The following is a 17049-nucleotide window of genomic DNA, read 5'->3' as shown; positions in this document are numbered from 1 at the left end:
CTTTTCCCCTTTTTTTTTATTAATGCCTGCTACAATGATTTATTATTTATGGTTTCTATGAGTTCTTCACATTTTACCTACTGGACATTTCAGTGTTTTACGCTTTTAATGTCCTTATTTGTGAGATACTGGGAGTGCTCTGGTATTATAAAAATAATTAGGTTATACTGTAGACACTGAAACAATATGACTTCCTGATGATTTTTATTTCCCAGTGGTATGAAAAAAAAGTATGAAAAGATACAGCATATATCAGAAAATACACCTACAGTTGGATACTGAATTACTTTTTCTAATACTCTCATGTAACAGCCATGTAGCATCTGCTCTCTGAGTGTCTCCTACTTTCATAAAAAGTTCATACACAGCTCTTGTTTTATCAGCTCAAAAGTAATCCTATTTCAAGCAATGTCACCTGTTTGAAGAACAGCCTAAATCAATAAAAGCAAAAAAATTCAATGTTAACAATGTTTCTTAAGTTTAGGGACTGCTGGAGTTCATAGAAAGCCTCATTTTCTATTGAACCTTCCATTTGCACAGCCTTTTAAACCCCTGGTGAACGATTGATGTCAGTGACAAGGTGAGTGTTTGGTTTGACAGTCAGACACAGTTTGAGCCATTTTCTGTAACCAACACGTTGTCAAACCTGTGCCCTTCCCATTCCACCTGTCATTTGAAGCCCTAACCCAAGAAAAAGGGAACAGAAACAGAACGAAGAGATTCAAGTATCTGTGAGGACAAATGGATTCCATAACACCAGAGACCTGCAAATTTTGTTATCTCTGGAGATAAATGTGAAAAACCCAAACCCATTCCTGCTGAGAGGCCACATTGAATCTGTCTCCTAAATTTGAAGTCCGTGTTACAACTTCTTTGCTTGTCAAACTGCTGATCTTGTAGGAATTAATTAATTTTGTTGCCACTGGTAAGATTTTGGACACTGTAAGTTTATTTCTGGCTTTGTTTGAATTAATTACACTGTAATTACTCTGAGTAGTTGGTGACCAGTTCTAATTTAAACTGCAGTTAGAAAAGACTAAATTTTCAGCTATCAACACACAATTCTTTTAGAAGTCAAAAAAGAGTCAAATCAGATTTTTGGATTTCATTCCAATGAGGAAAGAAACGACGAGTATTGAATTACATAATTTGACAGCCAAAGAAATGTAAAAAATAATTAACAAATTTTCTCACCTTCAGGTCCACAAACTTCTGGATTACTAATGCAAGAATTTTGGTAGCTTCCAAAGAAGAGAAAGGTAACCCCTTTCTTTTCAGTGACGTAAATTCCTTTGTTCACCATTCCTTCTACAATATCTAAAGGAAAAGCAAAATATAGTTTAGCATTTACATCAAAACTTCAACAGGCTCTTACACCTCAGATGTTTATCTTGTTCCCACCATATGTTTGCTTTTGTTGCTTTTGCATGTTTGTTTTTCTTTTAGGTGTTTTTGTTTGTTTGAGCTTGTTGGTGGTTTGTTATTGTATTTTTAAAGAAACATACAGATACCTCTTTCAAGTTTGTAAATATTATATCTGTCGCTCAGCTCTGTGGTTAACTAAGACTGTTTAACAGAACCCATACACCCCAAAATTATTATTTTAAAGTAATCTGAACAAACCTTACGCTTTCCAGAGTTCTGAATACCAGACACATCCTAGAGGTGTCTTACTGTTAAGCTGAGTTAGTGAAGAAATTCTTTAATTAATCAAAACTGGCACAGGGTCAGTTAGAGACAGACCATCTGTCTCGAGTGACAACCATCAATCCTGCTGTCACTGCTCCCAGCCTGTGCCTTCCTTTATGCAACAGGGACATGGGCAACACAACATTTCCTTTCCAAACTCCAGACAACCTCCAGGCAGGAGGGCAGCAGTCCCAGTGCAGGATAACACCCTCAAGGACACAGCAACAGCCTGGCATAGCCCTCACTGAATGCAGGTTGAAATATTCTCTTATTTCAGTACTTAATTATCAGTTTTCGGGTATCTTCCCCTTCATCTGAGGAAGAAATCACCAAGTCCTACCTCTAATTGACAGATAAAATTTGGTTTCTTTTAAAACTGTGAGTGTGCACTATGGAGCAAAGCAAGCATTTCTAAGTTCTTCCTGAGGCACTTGAATTAGAAGTTAATCCAGCCAGAATAAATCCCATAAGGTAATGCATTTCTGTTTCCATAGCATCTCCTTTGCCACTGATGTCACTCTTTATAATGTTCATATTGAACATATTTTATTATGTGAGAACTATGCAAATGGTCTATAAAGCAGATAAGGAAGGGCTGAAAGGAATTAGGGTCATGTGAAGTTCATTATTAATAGAGTTCACATTTGCCAGCATACTTTTACTGTTAGAGAGTAAAAAAATCGTAGGTTTAGTATTCCAATATAAAAATCTCAGTATCTGAGCAGCCCAAATGACACTTTCACCATTTCCATCCTTCTGCTTGGGTCAAATTTTCCAACAACTTGATGGGAGTTAATACCTAAGCATAAAGTGGACAAGAGATCATATTTCAATTGCACCTACACAGTATAAATGTTAGTGACTTAAATTAAGTGACTTTAATATCATGCTGCTGTAAATGTAACTGGTTTCCAGTCTGTCAGGTTTCTGCCTGGTGAGTTGTGATTTTCTGTTCTTCCTTTTATCTCCCAGTGTGTTGATGTTAAAGAAAAATACAATCAATAAATGGACATATGTATGCAGATTTTTACTTCCCTGTTTTTTTTAAAAAACACCATGTGAATCAAAGTTGTCGTGGTTGACAAGATCTTCCTTCCAGGCTTTGCAAATTTGTTTGCATCTGTCTTTCTAAACGTGTCCTTTAAAAAATACTATGAAACAATCAAAAATGGAGTTTTAGCCTTCAAAACAAGAAAAAAAAAATCAACCTATTTATTCTTATATGTTCCTCTGAAACATCATCTCTGTTTTAATAAGACTAACAGAAATTTTTTAGGTTCTGGAGGACCACTAAGGCACATCCTCCTCTCCTAATAATTGGGAGCAACCCAGGTAACATTGCAGGAGTGCTTTTCCAAGCACGTGTGACAGTGTGAGCATAATCCACACAACCACCTGAACCAAAACTCAGTTAATTTTGAATCCAACGTTACAAGAACCATCCAAGCTTGACAAATGCAGAACAAAAAAAAAAAAATGTAAATCCTCACCTACAGTTGCAGAGAAGTTAGAGTAGGCAGAGTCATTGGTATATACAAAGGTAGAGTTATGGGAAGGAAGCACAGTGAAGTTGTGGATTCTTAGAGCTGGGTGGAACAACAAAAGAAAACAAGCAAATAAGCAAAACAATGAATCAACACAATCAGTAATGAATTGACCAGTTCATATCTCTCAGCACAAAGCACAGATGTTGAGCAGTGGCCTTTAAAATGATCCCACAACTTCTCCCTGGGATCTGCAGGAGAGAAGCAAATCCAGTGTCACTAAAACAATATTTTCTTCACAGTTACTGAGAAGAAAAAAAATATAAAAAATGCAATGGCAGGTGAAGGGTTCTGAAATATATTCCTGCTGGTGAGGAACTGTGCATGTATAATAAAAATCATTATACTGGTGCAAAAGTTATGGGCAGTTCTATCCCATGTCCTGTTGTGGGCTCCCCAGTATAAGACAGGGACATACTGGAGCAAGTCCAGTGGAAGGCTGAGAATGTTGGGAACTGCTCAGCCTGGAGATCTGAGGGCTCAGAGATCTTCTCAATGTGTGAAAACACTCCATGGGAGATGTAAAAATAGTGCCAGACTCTCCTAATTTGTACCCAGCGAACAGACAAGAGGCGATGGGCACAAAATAAAATACAAAAAATTCCATCTAAACATAAGAAAAGCCCCAACTTTTTTATATCTGACAATAAAATTTTATTCTCTAATTTTTTTCTGATGTTGATAATTTAACAGTATCTGGCACACTGTAATTTTTTTACCCTGGGCAGGCAAATAAAGCTTGATGGAAAACCCATGAAGGTAAAGGGAGAGACATTGATTTCAGATTTAGTCCATCTGAGCTCAGAGAACAAAAAGACAAATGCTCTTAAAAACAAAAAAACAAAACAAAAAAAAAAAATATACACAGAACCCTCAAGATAAAAATGCATGGAAAACAAGGGGTCAGATGGAAAACCTGAATACGGCCACTTTTTTTTTTTATTTGCTATATTTTGAGTTGATTGTTTCCCTTCAATTGCTTCCACTGCTGAGATAACCCAAAATTAATTTGCTGACACGCTCTCACAACATCAAATGCATTGAGAGATATAAATCTGGCTTCGTGCACAATGACTTCAACAAATAAAATGGATTAACGTGACGGACAGATTATGATGCTTCAAGGATTCAAGAGGAGAAACATGGAATGAAAATAATTGCATGATATGACGAGTGGAAAAACAAGAAAGACTCCAGCAATAAACAGAAGAGTTGTGTCATCAGAATGGTATCAAAAACAAGCAAATTGTCACCTGCAGTCGATTACGACAATAAAGGAAACTTTTCTTGCATATCAAAGTCAAATATCAGGCAGATACATAAAAGCTCTGCTGGAGGCAGTTGAGATGATATCTGTGTCTTATCAGACAGAATATGAGCAGCTGAGAATAATTTGAGTTATCCACTACAAAATTAAGGAAAGAACTCAGCATTGTCAGAGTCGCTCTGCAGAGATAAAGACTCAGCTCCTGGCACCCTCTGCAAATAATTGTATGACAAAGTCCTCCAGATCTCTTCAGCAGAGTCATGCAGCTGGCTCATTTATGAAGTTTTTTAACACCATGTCATAATAGGAGTCAAAAGAGATCACTCTTGTGAGCCAGTCCCATTCCTGTAAGTGAAGCTTTGTAGGATCAGGAACTTCATCTGTTCTGCTTTATCTCTGCCAAGATACTACTAAAAAGATTTCTGAATTTTGCTGAAATAATGTCATTTAACAAAACTTGAAAAACAATCTGACATTAATTGTCATTTTTCCAAGAGCTCTGTTTTATATTTATCATTTTCAAGCACTTTCCAAACAACTTTGTTGTAACATGATTGCCAAACCAGTGCTAGATATGCAACACTTTGACTTTTTTGAAACTACGTGAAGTCCAGTGTCAGAAAATGACTTTAACACACTGTTAGAGAACTCACATGGTAACTTTTTGTAATCCAAATTATTATTCTATTGAAGTCAATAGGAATGCTGCCATCAGCTCCTAATGGAAGCAGAATATTGCCCAAATATATTTCTGGTCAGCCAATTCCATTCCTTTCAGAAATTTTGTGGAAAGATAGGTCAAAGTTTAAGCTTAAAATACTTGAACACCTCTGCAATAAAAGGGTTTAAATATTTATGGATCTTTTTCAGACTTAGGACCAGAGATTGATATTGCCATTTTTGTGTAATAAACAGCAATAACTTTGCACTTCTGGCAACATTTTTCACGTAAGGTTGTCTCTAACTCCTGATTTAATCTTCTGCAGTGGTTCTTTCTGGATAAAGATATTAAAGTCACAACAGCCCCTTCCTTGCACTGGCACAAAACAGCTCAGCTCAGCTGCCAGGGTGGGCAGCCCTGGAGGGAGGAATCCTGGGGAATGCACAACCAGCACAACTTGGAAGCGTCAGAGGAGAGAAGACAGCTCATGTGAAAATTCCTGAGGGACCTTGGTGGTTCTGCTGGAGCCCCATTGATGACATCACCTCCACATCCCTGGAAAGCCCCACACCCCCTTTTGGGTCCTGATGTGAAACCTCAGATCCAGAGAATGGCTGAATCCAACCAGGCTGCCCTTTAATATCATTCCCTCTGGGATCCTGCAGTCCTCACAACAGACTCTTTAAATCAGTGAGTTTTGCCTTAAAATCTCTCTTGATTTTGCCTTATTGGAAAAAAACCCAAATTAATATGAACTAACGCTGCAATGCTGTTTTTAAGGAAATACCCAAAAGCAGATAAAAATGAGTAAGAAGTATCCAGATAAGAGCTTACACTTCTCTTTCTATGGATTCTACATGCAATTTTTAAAAGTGCATGAGGAACTTGGGCATTTAACTCCTTCCAAAATCAAAAAGGAGACACCTGCACTGCTGGCACAGCCCAAGATCTCAGCCACTGAGTGTATTAGTGCATGCAGTGCATGTACCAAACCAACTAGTAACAATGTGATTTCAATGACTCTTTGGATCATAAACCTTTTCTCTTTATAACCTTAAAAATGCACAGACAGCCCGTAAAACCTCTGAGAATACTCTATAAAAATCAGTTCACAAATAAGATATCATTTGGACATCAGAGCACTGCAAAAACACTAGCTGAGAAAAAAAAAAAAAAAGCTGAAACTGCTGTGGCACAAAAGCTGAACCCTTTCTTTTCTCCTGCTCCTCTTTTACTTACAGACTGCCACAAATACTTATGTTATTGCCATTGTCAGTGAATCCTTTGTCTACCTCCATTCGCATCCCGAAACTCACGAATTCCATCCACATCTTCCAGTGGCCAGTAATGGGAAGCTGATGCGAGAACTTTGAACCCTTGCAAGAAACACAGTTGAGAAGATTATTAAAGACAAGACCAATGAGGAGTGCAACCAAAAATAACAATAAAGGAGGTCAATTGGTTAAGTAAATGAAAATATTTTCTGTACACCCAGTGTGGTACGTAAGTGAGATCATAAATCAACACAGCGGAGTAGATAAAAGCCATCTGATTAACCACTGCAGAAAACCTGCTTTAAAACTCAACTGATTTTTATTTAAATTTTTATTTTAACTGATTTTATCTAAAATGTGCAACAATCTCTGACTAAATCTCTGCTTGTATCCAGCAGCATTCATTGAAGGAACAGCTGAGGAGTCAGCCAAGAGTAATTTCTAGATTTTACTGAGATTTCAAGCACATGGTGGGTAGTACAAAGCACTTTCTCTATAGCAAACTACTCCTGCTCCTGCCTCCTCCAGAGGTAACTCAGCTCTCTGCAGCTCCAGGGAGTAGGAGAAGATGCTATGGAGTTCCCAGGCATCTTACTCCCTCATCAAAATCCACTGGAAAATCAGTGCAACACTTTGAGTTTATATTAATCCAAGCACTTTTTCACCTTTAGTTGTCCGTGGGGAGACACCAGGAAGGAGCAGGACCACAGATGAGAGCAGAGGTGTCTGCACAACCATTACAGCAGAGTGCAGCCTTCCTGATGCCTCCAGACAGCTCTCACCTCAGCAGCAGTACAGCAGAACTTCCTTTAACAGAAGGAATTTGATTTTCCTCGAGAGAAGAGCTTCCAGAATATTAAGCACCATATGGAAGAGCACTCACTCCTCCCCACATGGAATCATCAGCTATTCCTTCAGAACCTTCCCCACTGCACCAAAACCAGAACAGCTCTTTGTGGCTGATGAGAACATTTTGTTTTCCTAAATGTCCTCTTTAGCAACAGGTGGACAAGATGACAAAGGTGAAATATCTGCTGGTTCCCACTGGCACTTTTATCTGCACAGTCTGGCTGACCAGAGGTTGAACAGATTTTAGATGTAATGATTTAAAATTAGTCAGAAGCAGGCTGCCCAAATTTTTCTTTAAGATAACAGTTCTATTTTGAGAGTAGAGCCCTAACAATGTAGGAAAACATGAGCTGTAATTCCTTGTTACCTTGTTAGCTGCAAGAAACCCTTTATTCTCAAAACAATCAATTCAACCAGCTGTGCTGAAATAAATTCATAATCTCCCATATCTGAGAAAGTTTTAGAAGGCTGATACAGATACACAGAAATGTTACTGTGAATGCAAATGAGAATGATGTGTTTTGTTCACCATGATGCCACATCACCCAACTGCTTTGAGTTCATCTTTTCTTTGGGGGTGCAGGGGGAAAACACAATGAATGAGAGGGGCAAAGAGAGCAAATATTTATATTACACTATATCTGTAATTCTCTGACCTACAATCATTTTTCAGTCCCAAGCAATCTTTCAAGGACCTGAGGTGTGAAGCTGATACAGGTAAATTTTTTAAAACCCACTTCAGCTGTCATACACCACAGAAAAATCTTCCCACACCTGATGTGCAAATTAAAACAAGTCACAGGCAATGTCCTTTGACATTTGCAGACTATCCTACACCTTTCTTTACTCTTGAGATCAAAACAGCTTGCCTATTTTATAATTATTCTATCATTTTAATGTCCTGGACACAAACAGGATTTCTTTATCACAGATATAAGGGTGCAAAAATTTTATTTGCATCCTTAAACTGCCAAATGCACCCAATGGAGAGCAGTTTGATGGCCTCCACCCTCATGGTTTAGTGTCTGAAGTGTGACACAGGTGGGATCCTAGAATTTATTTTTTTTATTATGCATCCAAAGTTGATAGAATTGCTAAAACAGCACAGCAAGGAATTGCAGATCTGAGGAAACAGAACTAAAAGAAATTCTGTATCTTGTGAGGATACACAAACTACTCAGACTTGCTTCCAAACTCAACTCTACCAAAGATATCTCACAAAAGATTCATAATTGACCAGGATCTATTATTAGCCCACCTAACTAAATGTTTGCAGTTGTACAGAGGTTTTCCCACAGAGAGGGAGCAGGAGCATCAGTAGATAAGATGGGGATATCTTTAGGGAAATTCATAAGGTTTTATTGTTACGCATTTCCTTTGACTATTAGGAAGAAAAAAGCAAAACTGATAATGAAAGGACAAAGGTGCTGCCAGCATAAGAGAATAGTGACACAGAATAAGGACATACAAAATCCAATCTGAAATTACAAGCAACCCAAACTCAACTAAGCTGAGCATGGCAAAGCAGGCTGAGAACACGGGATATGGGAACAAGACCTTTTGCATTTCTATCTTCAAAGAACATATTCTGGCTGCTGCAAAAGAAATGAAAAGTATAAATTTCTGTGGCAGTAAGAGCATCCACATGGGCTAACCTGAGCTAACATACCTCCACCTGACTTTCATCAAACTCCCAGCTCCATTTGCAGAGCACAGACCACATCTGCTGGTTCACAGTGTGCTTATATGCAAACATCTCTTGCTCCCATTAACATCTCCCTTTTGTATTAGGGGACAAAAAAGGATTTAAGAGAGGTGGTAGAAAAAAATAATTAGAAAAAGAGAGAAAAAGAGAAAAGGAAGCTCCTGGGAGAAAATTATCTGATGCCAAAAAATGTGTCACAACATGGCACAAGCATTTTAGTAGCAGTAGCAGCAGCATCACAACAAAGGCATTGCCATGGCTGGCATCAAACTCAAAAGAAGCAGCAACATTTAAAAGCTGTGAAAATAGACCAAAAAAAAAAAAAAAAGGGGGGAAGGGAAACAGATATACAGCAAAGAAAATTGCCCAGAGCCACGCTGCATGTTGGTGGCTTTCCCAGCTCCCAGTTCTGAACTCCACAAAGCTGTGCTGTTATCCCACTTTCAACCAAAAGACCTCTGGAAACAAATACCTGTTGCTTTGAATGCAATGTCCTTTCCATAGATAACTACACTGATTAGAACAAAACCACAGGACTTTTTTTGCAGCCTGGTTCAAATCCAGAAAGCATCTCTTGCAGCTGTGCTTCACACACACACTCTACTCCAAAATCAGGGCTGATTTTGCCCCCCTCATCGCAGGAGGCTTTTTCCCCCCTGTTGTTCCACCAGCCAGAAGCCAGTGATCCTCATCCACAGGGAATGGGATTGTATTTCTTGTTTTTGAGCAAAGGTGGGACAAAAGAAACTAATCAGGCTGAAGCTGCTGCACTGGCAGCCAACACGGCACTTCCACGGATCTCCGTGTTTGACTTGAAAATAATTACATGTGGTTAAAACTAAAAAGCACAAAGCAATACATGAATTGGTAAAGCAGTAAAATTGTGCTTGTACACCACCATGAGGCTTGAGGTTAAACTATTTATATAAACAGAAGAATTCTGCAGTTACACACACAGACCCCGAATAAGCTTTGAGTAAGTTTTTTCTACATTGAAAACAGATGAGAGATCCTTAATATGCCCTGTGACTGATTTAAACTGAAGAGTGGAGGCTGGGAGGAGGGTAGATGACTTGAAGCCATGCCAAAGTACTGCAAAGTATACAAGCTGACATATCTAACACTAAATCATTGAATTGAAAATGCTGAACATTGAGGGGGAAAAAGGAAAATAGTCTGTGTGGAGGTCTGATTCAGAGAAACACACTCAAAAAAATTAATAAGTGTATACAAGATTTTTCCACATAGCAAATGCAAGCTATTCTTCTGCAAATATATTTCTATGCAGAATATTCAATAGGTAGGTTGCTGAATTTAAGATGACTGGGACAGTCTGATACTTTAGACTATTACATTTTTAATACAGAGCTGACATTCAAACACAGGATCACAGTTTCTTTGGAGGTAGTAAGAGAATAAGAAATACAAAGCAAAAAAGCAGATGAATATTTAAGCACATTGTCATAAAATGTAAATAGAGCATTCCTTACCTGGGTGTTTGGGGAGCTGGGAATAGTTTCCATACACCTGCACATAAAATATTACATAATGAGACATAGTGAGGCAAAACTTGCTAAGAGGAATCCAAGTATATCTCAATACTGACCACATTCAGAACATTACCTGGTATTTTTGCTGCAATAAAATCAGCAGAGAATAATGACAACAGAGCAGGGATAATAAACTTTCCATGGTCTATTTCAGGTTAAAAGTACAACTGAAATCAAACTCCTGTAAGATTTCAATCATAAGTTTTCCTTTGCTGCTTTTGGTATTAAAAAGGTCATTTTCCATGCAGGTTCAAAAAGTCTGCTCCTTCAGCGACGGCGAAATATCCTCCCAGACCCTTTAAGTAGTAATTTTCCTGCTTCACACTTCGATATCTTCATTTAACTGCAAATAAATTCCCATGATTGGAGGAAAATTAAAAGAAATGTGCATCAAATCCGAAAGTTGTGCCGTTCCGTGGGAAGGAGTCAAATATTTCTGTCACAATGTCAGCCAAAAAAGAAAAGATCTTGTTTTCAACTTTCTTCCTACGGTTGCCTTTTCCTTGCAATTGCTTTCACGTTGTCAGAGACCCGAAGCCGGTCGTAGTTTTGCTCGCAAGAAAATGCACTTCCTTATAGCACATCGGGTGGAAAACTCTCCCTCTCCCCTCAGAAACTGAGCTGAAAAGAGCTGCAAACTCCTCTCTTGTCCAGCTCACGTTTGCACCTCCATCCCAGATCTTTTTGGGTGGAGAGCAAGGCTGAGTGATGTCATGCTTTCTCCTCAAACTTTGTCCCATTCTGGGTCTCTATTTATATATCACGTTGCTGCTGCCTCTTCTCTGGGTCCTAACACCAGCCAGCCAGGAACAAGTGGAAACGAGTCCATGTGCTTCAGCAAACAGATAAAAAGAGAGATTACTGCTCGTAGCAATCTGCACACTCGCAGAGGAATCGAAGCCAGAACGAGTGTTCACAATTCGAACGCTCAGGAAAAGCAGAGCAGGAATTTCTGAAGGAAAGCTGAGATCTGTTTACTGAAATAACAGATTGTAGTTCAGCCTGAAGAAGCATAACCTCTAAAAAAACCACTGGTTTAAATCACATGGCACTCTGAGGCATTGATTGTACCATGCCTGTGTCTAGCAGGGGAAACTGAGGCATGCACCATTTCACTGATTTGCTCAAACTTGCACAACAAAACCAGTAAAAACAAACCCCTGGGAAAAGACTTCTTAACGTAGTTGCTATTTTACTTTTTTACATAAAAATAATTACATATAAGTATCTCTATGAATCTCTCAATTACACTCTGAACTATATCACAAATAGTAATCAGCATTTGACATGTAAAAGAAAAATAGCAGCTAGATCTAGTTGATATTTTTCATTTATTTTGTTCTGCTATGATAAAATCTTGCTTTCAGCTCTCTCCAAGGTCTTTATTTTCAGTGAAATAAACCAGAGTAATATTTTATTCACCTTATTCACCTGGTTCCTTTTGTCAACTCTATTTCTTCCAGTGTATTATCCCTCTTAACTCCTCTCCTGCTTGATGGCAACTTCTGCACCAACCTCCTGACTGGAGTTCATTATAACTTTTAGGATGAAACAGTTTTCCATTGACACTTTATATAGGTATTATATAGCTGGAATCCAGCAAACTTGGCAGTAGCTGTGGCCCTGATTTACCCAGCTGGCTTCCCAGATGTGTTCTGAACTTCCAAAGCCTCTGGTGGTAACAAGCTCCTGGGAAATGACTGGCAAGTGGAGAGGAACTCAAGAGTCCAAGGACTGAAGAGATCAAAAATTAAGTTTGGAAACCCCAAGACATTCACACACTGCCTAGATGCTCCAATGTCACCAAAGTTTAATAATACAAAATCTCAGTATTGAAATAAAAAATGAATTTTGTTTGTAATCCTGACTGAGGACCTACAACAGAATAATTCTGAAAATTTTGAATTTCAATTCCTTCAAAAATTTAGCTTCCCATTTAATGATGACCAGTCTGACTTTTGCTTATTTCCCTCCAGGTTTTTTCCAGACTTCTTCCCTCGTTACTGTTAGCCACAATCTCCTCGATATCCCGAAGGAGGAAGAGGAATTCTGCACAAACCCCAGGAATTCTGCATCATGTAGTGACAATGCAGTGACATGTAGAGCCGCCCTTAGAAATAATAGAGAGCTGCAGCTAAAAATCCTGAGAAAAGCTAAAATGTAAAAAGAGAAAGGCAGGAATTCGAAATATTTGCCAAGAGGGGCCTGTCAAGGGAAAGAATATGCTTACCAAAACAATTGTGAGAATCCAAGCAAACACGTTCGCTGCCAAAAATTTTCTGTGGAACCAGCAAATTGCAAGCAGACATTGGGAGATCATTTGCAGGAACAAATTCTGAATTTATTCTGGAAACCTGATCTGAGCAGTCCCAGAGCTCCCAGCGCAGCCCAGGGGCAGCACCGGGCACCTCGTGTGTGGGACAGAGTCCCTGACCCAGCTCTGGGAGGACAATCAGTGCCAGGGCATTGCTCCTGAGGAGCCTGAGGATGGACCAGTGCTCATTTAAAGCACTTCCATGGCAATAAAAGCACAGAGGTCCGTGGCTGGGCAGCCCATGCCAAGCCCTCTGGGTGGTTTCCCCCAGCACAGCTCTCCCACCCTGCTGCCCTGGGAGTAAGGAGGGAGAAAGCTCTGCCCCCCTCCCATGTTACAGCCCCTGAAAGGACCCTGGATTTTCTGTCTTGCTTAGGTAGAAAGCAGCAAAAAAGGGCCAGGGAGGGGCTGCTTTGCTGTGGGGCAAAAGTTTAACAAAACCCCGAGATCAATGGCTTTGTGTCAAAGGCTGTAGCTGACATTTACCAGAAGACAAAAAATAAGTTGAAGTTAAAAATCTTTATTGCTAACTACCTAAATACAAGCAGAGAAATCATCATCTAAAGAATGCTTTACACTGCAGAAGGCAAACAAGCTGTAATACAGTTCTCTTCCTTTGTTTTCGTTGGAATCACTGACTCACTGAAAGAGAGCTGGTGCATAATTGGGATTGAAATGTTTTAGCAAACATCATATAAAGGAGTATTGTAAGAATCAATCTAACAGATTTTGTAAAACTTCTCTAATATCACAGTCCCTACCAACACACCAACAAATATTCTGGATTAAAACGACCCTCTGGTCAAACTGTTTCTCTGTCACTAATAGACATTATTAATAAGGTGATTACAGCTGAAGTATCAACATCCATCCACTTAAATTTTAGTGCTAACTTTTCTGGCTTCTAATGGACATCCCAGGTAAGCAGTTGTAGAACTGATTTTATTTAATTCACTTGCAAAAAACACCCCACAGCTGTGTAAGGGAATCCATCTGGCCCTTGCATCAGGGAACTACTCAGATGTGTATAGGTGCAATTGGGTTTGATTTGCACTTTAAAAAAATCATTTGCCAACTGCATCACCTTCAAAGAGACTGAAGAATATGTTTCCTCCCCTGCCTTGTTCCTTAATGTACTACAATCAAAGCATGATAATGGGCTATACTAATTGGCCAAGTGACTATGGAATACAGCACAGGAGCCCTCTGGTTCTAGACAAAAGCAGGAAAACACAAATCTCACTCAAAAGACAGAAGGTTTTTGCTTAAATCGCCAGCTGTTGCTTAAAAAAAAAAAAAGTGCAAAAATTGCTTATTTAAAAGACTGTCATCCTCATATTAACCTCTATCGATGTACTGGGTGGGGATGAGGCAGAAAAGGCTCAGTCCTGCTGTTTCTCAAGGTTTCCAGCACACAAATCCTCTCTTTTCCTCGAGGGATGGTGTGCACCTCCAGCTGTGGTAACACACCACAGCACTTTCTCCTGGGCTGGAAGAATTACGTGGAGTCTCTTCTCAGGCATTTGACAACTACACCCCTTTCCATTGTCACCCCTCACTCAAACACTTCAGGGCTCCACTCAACTTCCAGGGAAAACCCAGCCTATGATAAGTTTTCCTTAAACTGAAAACTTGTGCTTTTGTAACTGGAGAGGCCGCGATTCTGAGCAAACACAAAATATACAACAGAGAGGGTTTGTTGGTTTTTTTTTGTTCTGATTTTAAAAACTGTTTGTTAGTGTTTATTCTCATGGATGTCATCATCTAGTGTTGTTGCACTAAACTCTCCACACACAGCTTTTGCTACAGGCCCTGTAACATTCTTTTAACTGGCAAACACTCACTGAACTGTGGATGCCTATGAGTGAATGACAGCTTGAAGTACATTGTACCCATTTCCTTAGAACATTAAAAGAAAAAGCATTTAAATATTTTTTTTTCTTTTAGCACTTTCCTGACCAAACAGACAGAAAGTTTAACAAAGTTATTTTAGGTTTGTAAGTTTTCTCTAGGTATCAAAAGGTTGGCCAGCAGCGTCAGTGCTTCTCTTTCCATTGAAACTTTGAAATTAAGGAAGCACGGGTGAAAGTGCATTCTTATTAGAAAAAGGGAAGAGGGTTGAATAGTTGGCATTAAGGATATGTTTTCATGACAAGAGAAGTGCTGTAGCCATTATAGCAGCAGAAACAAAAATACTGTGGGTGGCACAGGCCAGCAAACATGATTTATATCCAATGATCTAACCAGGTTTAGGTGCTACAGCTTCTCTTCTATTGCTGTTTGTGGAATATTTGATACATCACCCAGCTACAAAACTCAGTGCTTATTTCTGCACTTAGAACTAATACAAAATTAAATTTTCTTTCATGTCTATCCGTAAGTCCTTTACTAGAAAGGCTTTTTATGTTGTTTTGTGGGTTTATTTGAAGCAGAGATGAAACCCACAGGGCTGAAGTTCCCCGGGATGAGCCATAATTTCTAAGGCTCGTACAAACCCAGGTTAAGAAACAAGTGAAGCAGGACATTCTTACGAAAAATAAATGAAACTTTGGCGTGCCTGGGGAGTTCACCAGCAGAACGAGAGTCAGGAGTGATAAGCCAGGAAGCACAGAGGGATTTGGACACATGAAAACAAACAAATCTGTTCTACACACTCCTTGCAGAGGAGTAGGAGGGAGGGGCTGTGAAATCTCCAGTATTGGATGCCCTGAAGAACAGGCTGGACAAACACTTGTCAGAGATACTAAGGAAACAGTTGGTCTTACCTTGCAGCATGAAGGTGAGCTAAATTAATTCTTTTGATCTGTTCCAGCTGTATTTTGCCATCATTCTGTGACTTCTGAGATCACTGATGTATTTGCATATTCTCCTTTTTCATTTTTTCCTCATGGTTGAACAGTATTAACTTTGGCCAGTATCAACATTAAGATTTTCAGTGCAAATCCTGAAATATCATAAATCTTAATTTCCAACACATAGCAAAAAAACCCCCATAAAATAGAAATACTCAAACAAAAACCTTCAAGGCACTCTAAAGAACAATTTAAAGCAGATTAAAGTAAAATATAGACTTTCTATACCTTATGGGAAAGCATTATGCATAAAGATTTTGTACAGGCTATACAAGCTGCATAGAAGCTTTATCAAAGTGAGAAACAGTTACAAATACATACAGATTTTATGATTCCTGATAAAGTGCAGCTTCTCAGAGTTGTGATTTTAATAATGCTGAATGAGCAGCTTCAGGTGTGAGAGAATAAGACACTTCCTGAGTTCTTCCCTGGGCCCTGACTCTGGCAGGAACACCCTGCACAAAGACAGCTGTTGGTGAGTGACTCCAACGCTTCAGAGCAGCAAAGAACCACAAAAGTGGCGAAAAAAACCTTCACAGGTAGAAGAAATTCAGGCTTTACAGCTCTTACTTGCACAATGCCACCTAACAGGAGGCTACCAAATGGTGGCAGTGGCCACTGCAGGGCTCTGGTCCCCAGGATATACCAAAGAGTTGGAGATATTTTGGCCAAATGAGTCAGAAAGCAGAGCAGGCTCGGGAGAACATTGCGTGAAGCTTTCTTTGAGTTGACAACACTGAAAAGGACAAACTGAACAGTTCAGATCGGAGGAAAAGAAAACAAACACGAGTCCTGGAGTTAATTCAACAAGGCTAACGCTATGATGGAGAAATATTTTTCTAATTAAGAAAACGAGAAGTTGCTGGTCGATGCCAGAAAACGAAATACGGCTTTTTGGCAATAAAATTTAGGCCTAATCAGATGGAAATACTTTTACTCTGCAACATATGTAATATTAAGCTGATTTAATATATATATTCTTTATGAAGACATTGATGGTTCAAAGACCAATTAAGCAGGTAGATAAAAATAAATTATACATTTAAAGTTTCTTTGGATGAGGTCCCACTTACTGATTGGATTACACTTTTTATTGTCTTTTTTGTATCCTGGTAGTGCCTTAAACATCTTACTCCATACACTGAAGAAAACATTTGATTTTTGCAAAAGTACTTTAGGCTTTTGTGCAAATCCCAAAGATTTAATTTAATCAAATCTTTGATTATCTGAGCCTTAATGTCAAGCTTACATAAAATTGGATAATTGTATAAATAAAACATTATACAAATTCTTTTTTACATGACTAAGCCAAATCCTTTTTGCCAAAAGCCACTGCCTGTAACC

At 38.9% G+C, this 17049-nt stretch overlaps 1 protein-coding gene across 2 annotated transcripts in view; it reads right to left on the bottom strand.

Moving 5' to 3' along the window:
* The window catches only part of ADGRD1 (adhesion G protein-coupled receptor D1), a 137949-nt gene extending 126487 nt beyond the window's left edge, over positions 1-11462 (bottom strand). The window contains exons 1-5 of one of the 2 annotated variants that reach the window (XM_064675229.1): positions 10613-11462; positions 10480-10516; positions 6454-6537; positions 3180-3275; positions 1195-1317 (exon numbers count right to left, since the gene is read on the bottom strand). In XM_064675229.1, the coding sequence (XP_064531299.1) occupies positions 1195-1317; positions 3180-3275; positions 6454-6537; positions 10480-10516; positions 10613-10681 (409 nt within the window). In that variant the 5' untranslated portion in view covers positions 10682-11462. The remainder of the gene's footprint in view (positions 1-1194; positions 1318-3179; positions 3276-6453; positions 6538-10479; positions 10517-10612) is intronic. The other variant, XM_064675228.1, reaches the window with a different exon arrangement.
* Positions 11463-17049: the final 5587 nt, after the last annotated feature.

This window comes from Pseudopipra pipra, chromosome 18 (assembly GCF_036250125.1).
Source record: "Pseudopipra pipra isolate bDixPip1 chromosome 18, bDixPip1.hap1, whole genome shotgun sequence".
In the NCBI taxonomy this organism is placed as follows: domain Eukaryota; kingdom Metazoa; phylum Chordata; class Aves; order Passeriformes; family Pipridae; genus Pseudopipra; species Pseudopipra pipra.
The sequence above is the reverse complement of the archived record's forward strand: the minus strand, read 5'-3'. Positions and strand labels throughout refer to the sequence as shown.